General features: G+C 48.2%; 1 protein-coding gene across 5 annotated transcripts in view; it reads right to left on the bottom strand.

Annotated features, from left to right (window-relative positions):
- The window catches only part of CBFA2T3 (CBFA2/RUNX1 partner transcriptional co-repressor 3), a 119,222-nt gene that overhangs the window by 10,648 nt on the left and 102,231 nt on the right, over positions 1 to 6,343 (bottom strand). For all 5 annotated transcript variants that reach the window (XM_044663177.1, XM_044663172.1, XM_044663173.1 and 2 more), the window contains one exon: positions 1,065 to 1,246. In XM_044663177.1, coding sequence (XP_044519112.1) covers positions 1,065 to 1,246 — 182 coding nt within the window. The remainder of the gene's footprint in view (positions 1 to 1,064; positions 1,247 to 6,343) is intronic.

Here is a 6,343-nt window from a genome sequence, read left to right as displayed (position 1 = left end):
AGAGAGAGAGAGAGAAAGAGAGAGAGAGAGAGAGAGAGAGAGAGAGAGAGAGAGAGAGAGAGAGAGAGAGAGATGAATCATATTCCTGGGCAGCCCAGCCCTGTGCCCTGGTAGGAGGGTGGCATGCCAGCCTCCACAGAGCCCTGCTCCCTGGGGGTTGGGCTTATGAGATATAGGTCCTTCATTAAGAAGTCTGACCCTCCATGGGAGGGAGCCAGGGAGAGGGAGCCACCCTGCCGCCGGTAACCAGACACCCCCCTAGGCTTCAGTGTGTGCTACTTGGGGACAGCTACCTCTGTGACCCTGCCGGGAGGGCTCAGGCCCCAGTGACACTCCCCCCATCCTCCACCACTCAGCTCTCAGGCAGGGAGAGAGTCCTCAGACTCTGGAAGGGTCTGGGGATCGAATCTACCCTGACACTCTGAGGCTCTGCATACTATCCAAGGTGAGAAAGCCTTGATGCTCTTGGCTACAAGAGTCCTTCCAGAAACATTCTTTTTCTCCACTTTCCATCACTTATCCTCCATTGGCCACATGCCTTTTGGAAGGACTCCTAAGGAGGCACCCAAACAGGGGTCTTTTAAGCCCTGAAGTCAACTTGTACAGAGAAGGGAGGACTTTCAAAAAACAGGGTTTAATCTGGAAGAAACTTTAGGGATTGTTGAATCCAACTTTTTCATTTCACAGATGGGGAAACTGAGGTCCAGCCTGTGAATTCTCACCTAAGGTCACACAGCTAGTAAATGGCAGAGGGGGGATCTGAACTCAGGGCTTCTGCAGTCAATTTAAATCAGGCTATTCTTTTCCTGACCTTGTTCTCTCTGGAGTGGAAAAGAAGACTAAGCTACCTACTTTAGAATTCACTTGCCCTTTGCCGTGATTATCTGGAAAGCTAGGGATAATAACAAGAAGTAAAAAGTTAAATGATCAGTAAAAGGCAGAGAGGCGAGACTTAAACCCAAGTCCTCTGACTCTAGGACCTCCTCCTCCTCCCTTGAACTAACATGTAGAATGCAGCGGAAGGAACGATGGATCCCTTCTCCAACTCCTCCAGCCCTCCCTACCTGTCTGGTGTCCTCCTCTTGCCATTCTCGTTGACTTCCAGGAGAAGCTCAGAGGAGTCTATGGGAGAAGAAGCGTTGGCATCTAGCAGGAGCTGCTCGTGTTGGGCCAGGTACTGGGCTGGGGTCTGCTTGGCCAAGCGGGCACAGTGGAGGAGCTCCCTCTGCAGTAAGGGCAGGTTTGCCTACAGAAGAGAAGAGGATTGAACTCACTGAAGCAGAAGTGGGGAAGGCACAGAGGGGATGGAAGCCCAACTCTGTCTCTCTGGGACTCAGTTTTCTTTTCTGTAAAACGAGAGGTTTTGATGAAATAATCTTTATTTTATTTTATTTTATTTTATTTTAAAAATCCCTTCCCTTCTGTCTTAGAATCAATACTACATATTGGTTATCCCCATTTTACGGATGATCATGATTCATTTGAGAGTCCCAGAGAAACTTCTTTTTGCTGCCTACCTTCCAACCTACCTCTATATCTTTGCTCCTATTATTTCTCTGGTCTAGAATATTATATCCGATGCCCCGTTTAATGACCTATCACAATCCTCATTACTCTAACATCAATCGAGCCACATTCATGGCATGCCTGCTATGTGCTTGGTGCTATGCTAGGCAGTGGAGGTACAAAAAGAGGCAGAAGCCAGGTCCCTCTCCAATCCCTCGTCCTCTTGGACGCTGAGCTGCATGATCTGGGAACTCGTGGGATACTTGTCTGTGCTGTTCTTAATAATAACGTAACAGGGGGCAGCTGGGTAGCTCAGTGGATAGAAAGCCAGGCCCAGAGATGAGAGATCCTGGGTTCAAATCTGGCCTCAGACACTGCCCAGCTGTGTGACCTTGGTCAAGTCACTTGACCCCCATTGCCTAGCCCTTACCACTTTTCTGTCTTGGAGCCAATACATAATATTGACTCCAAGATGGAAGGTAAGGGTTTATATTTAAAAAAAAAATAACATAACAGTTGCTATTTCTGTACTGTCTTAAGGTTGGCAGAGGATTTTATATTATTTGCATACGTAGGCACACATTTATATGTATGTGTATGTTTATATTATCTCCTCTGATCCTCACAACAACACTTTAAGGTATATATAATATAAGATATTATGGTCCTAGATTTCCTGGCCATTTATAAACCATATTGTTATTTTTGAGACGTTTCAGTTGTCTCCAACTCTTCATGATCCCTTTTGGGGTTTTCTTGGCTTTTTTCTTTCTCTAGCTCACTTTACAGATGAGGAAACTGAGGCAAACAGGGGAAATGACTTGTCCTAGGTCTGTTGACAGATTTGAACTCCTGACTCCAGGCCCAGGGTTCAATCTGCTATGCTACCTAGCTGCCCCATAAATTATATTACCCCATAAATACAATTTCCTTCCCCTTTCACCTCCTGTTTAGATCATATCTTTGCCCACTGGAATATAAGCTCCTTGAGGACAGGAACTATTTTGCTTTCATGTTTTTTGTATTCCCAGGGCTTAGCACAGTGCCCTGAACATAGTAATTACTTGATCAATTTTTTTTAACCCTTCCTTACCTTTCATCTTAAAATCAATGCTACGTATTGGCTCCAAGGCAGAAGAGTGGTAAGGGCTAGGCAATGGGGGTTAAGTGACTTGTCCAGGGTCACATAGAGATGGTGTCTGAAATCAAATTTGAACCCAGGACCTCCCGTCTTCAGTCCTGGCTTTCTATTCTCTGAACCACCCAGCTGCCCCCTTTTCAAGTATTTAAAGGGTTTTCACAGAAGAGGAATGCCAGCTTATCATGTTTGACTCCAAAACTGGGAACTATAGGAGATAGTAGGATATATGAATGGGGCAGGTAGGTGCCACAGTGGTTAGAGGACTCAGCTTGGAATCAGGAACTCACTGTCCTAAATTCAAATCTGCCCTCAGACACTAGCCGTGCAATCCTGGGCAAGTCATTTAACCCTGTGTGCCTCACTTTCCCCATCTGTAAAATCCTTGTCTTTGCCAAGAAAACCCCAAGCGGCCACAAAGAGTCAGACATGAATGAAACAACTGAAGAGCAACGACAGACTATCCATCCCATTTTGGTCTCTGCCTCTCCAGGACATCCACAGTGTTTTATATGTGTTGATCTAATTGAGAGGCTGGTTTTGGCTCCAAGAAAGGAGAAACTTCCTAGCTCTGGGAACTGTCCCAAAATGGACTTTCTTAGGAGATTTCCTTCTCACTGGAAGATTTCAAGGAGAGGTTAGGTGGTCACTTAGAGAGAGCCAATAGGAGGGATTCCAGTTTAGGCATAACCAAGATGCTGATTCCCCCCCATGGTGCCCAACACAGTGCCTAAACACTAGTGGTTGCTGTTTGTCCTCCATTTTTCAAAGAGGACCAAGGGCATCACAGGCTGATGTCTTGACTCAAGTGTGAACTAGATTTCAGTGAGGCAGAGTTGCCCAAAGGCATCAGCCTCACTCTCTCCTCCAGGGTCCTCAAAGTCCAGTGGCAGGACAAAAGTCAGAGTGACTGGCATTGGCCCAGGAGGCACTGGATGACCTTGACTTCTTCTATATCCGACCAAGCTCTCTTAGTAAGTATTGAATAAATTAGGCATATCTAAAGTGGGCCAAGTGGGGTCTTGCCTCAAGATGCCCAAACCTGGGAGGGATGCCGAAAATACTTTCAACAGTATAAAAAGGATCAAACTCAGTATCTAGAAAGCAAGAATGTAAATTAATTATTCTTTTAGTGGTTTCTTCCCATCTTCTCCAGTTATATCTCGTCATCTTCTCCTAGGCCTAACCCCATTTCCCTTCCCTAACCAACCATCTTGTAGTGTCTTTGGGTTTCCATTTCCAGCTGAACTGGAAGGTTTTTCATTGCTTGCCCTAGCTCTGGTATTGGATGAGTCTGTGTTGAGGATGACTTCTGGGGAGGACCAGATAGATTCCTCTGGGGGCTGGGGGATGCCGATATTAAGTATTTGTAAGTAAATGAACCCCCCCCCAGCCCCCAAGCAGACTTCTCCCCATGTCCGGGAGAGGCCAACGAGATTCCTAGTTCCAGAGTTGTTTTGGGGCTGGCATTGCTCTAACAGGAAAGCCAACTTATCATGTTGGACTCCCAAACTGGGGCCAATAGGAGAGAGCAGGATATATGAATGGGGCAGGTAGGTGCCACAGTGGTTAGAGGACTCAGCAGGCATTGCTCTAACATCAAGATGCATTTGGGGGCTCCTACCTTCTGCCCACATATTATAAGCTTCCACTGGAGCTCCTTCTCCCAAAGCCAGGGGGATTCCCAGTTGAAGAAAGATAAGCACTACTAGCCCTAGCCCCGGGGTTGAGAATTCAGGAGACCCACCACCCAGGACAATCTTTCGTCCGTCTCCATCCTTGTTCTGGATCTATATGTTTCTCAAGACTTTCTGAGTCCCTCCCCAACGCCTACTCCAAAGATGATAGAAATCTCTGAGTTAGATCTCTCTCCATCCAATGGTCTTCCCAGGGTACCTCCTGCCAGGACCTCCACCACTCTAGGCTCTGGGGAAGGTAGGAGCAGAGAAAGAATCTCCAGGGTGGATGAGGCTGGCCTGGGCCTGTGGCCATGCGGAAGAGTCAGTGGTTTCAAGTATTTGTAAATAAATAAATTCCCCCAGCCCCCAATCAGACTCTAACTTTCTCATGGACTTCCAAAGCTTCTCCTGTTCCCCGCCTCCCCATCACAGCATCGAGCCCAGAGACGATTAAGCAGCAGAATGCATTTTTGTCAAGCTGCTCTCCCTGCCTGTCCTGATTTTCTATTTAGATAGCTGAACGCCAGCCAAACCTCCATCTGTTGAACATGTTAAGAGTGTGAGCTGAGGAAATGTGGTGCTGGAGATTTGAAGGCTACAAACATCCTCTCGTCCCTCTCCCCCATCTCCTCTTCTCCTAACCAGCCTCCCCTTTGCCACTAAAAAGGAGGAGGAATAATACTAATAATAATTAAAAGAGAGAGAAAGAGTATGAGAAACAAACTGGAGCCGGCTGGTTGCAGTTAGAGGATAATGGAAAGCATCTGGATCCCTGGCTGGAAACAGCTGGAACCAGGGTGCCAACATGCAGCAGGGGGAAGAGTGTAAAGTGATTTCCCTGGCTCCAGAAAGGCCAAACTCCATTCAACAACGTGTTAATGAGGCACTTTCTGAAAAAGGATGGACGGAGCAACCTAAAACCAGGGGAAGGGAACCCAGGGGCATCGAGGGGCGGGAAGAGAGGGGAAGGATGGGAAATCCAAGGCCAGGACTGGGCTTCAGGTCAGGAGGCAACCACGTCTGCCTGGAGATCCCCAGGGTCCCCTCAGCAGGGAAGTGAAAAACCCTCCTTTCCTGGCAGGGACAGGATGGTGAGTTGGCATGGACGCCATATTTACAACACTACAGGAAGGGGAGGGGGGCTCGGGGAGGCCTGGGAGTCTGCCCTTCAGACCCAGGCCATGGCAAGAGGAGCCCAAGAGGAGTCACCTAATGCCTGGATTCAAGGGTTCTAGGCTGGCAGCAGAAAGGGGGCGACTTGCCCAAATGAAGTCATCCACCCGCACAGAGGCCTGTGAGAGGACTGACTTAGCTAGTGAGGGCAGAGAACAGGAATCCTTCAGAAACCGAAATCCCAGCCAGAGCCCAAGAGCTGAACTAGAGTAACTTTACAAATAGGCTCTGGAAAGGCATCTGGGAAACATTTTTGTTGTCCTTTGTTAGTTTTGTCTTTGCCCAAACTGCCTTGAGCTCCTTGATGAAAGAGAGCCCCATCCTGGTCCGTTCTGTTCCCTCCGTAGGTGCCATAGCCCTGGGCACATTTTTATCCAAGGCCAGGATGGGAGAGCCACATTTGCCCAGTGGCCAGAAAGATGTCATGGCTTTATTTTTACAGAGGGGGAAATTAAGGCACAGAGCATTAAGGAAGGCCCTTGCTTAAGGTCATCTATAGCAGTAGAGTAAGCGTTGGCCAAGTCAAGTCAAGTCAAGTCAAGTCAATCAAGTCAAGTCAAGCCAAGCCAGGAAGCAAGCTCCTGGGAGTCAGAGCTCCCTGGAGGTGGGGTTGGGGCTCAGGCTGGCCGGATGGCCCCGTCCCCTGCCCCACCCTGGGTTCTTTCCAGCAGACGAAAGTCTGGGTGGGTTTCTCTGACTTGCTTCTAACTTGGACAAAGAGGAGGGAATATGGCGGTGGCCTTCTTGGGGAACCCGGAACATTTTCTGAGGGCCTGCTGAGAGTGGACTAGGAAGCCATGGGAAGCCCTGACTGTTGAGGGAAGGGGGGGGTCAGGAAAAAAAGAGA

Source organism: Gracilinanus agilis, chromosome 2 (assembly GCF_016433145.1).
Source record: "Gracilinanus agilis isolate LMUSP501 chromosome 2, AgileGrace, whole genome shotgun sequence".
Lineage (NCBI taxonomy): Eukaryota > Metazoa > Chordata > Mammalia > Didelphimorphia > Didelphidae > Gracilinanus > Gracilinanus agilis.
Note: the sequence above shows the minus strand (reverse complement) of the source record. Positions and strands in the feature narration are given on the sequence as shown.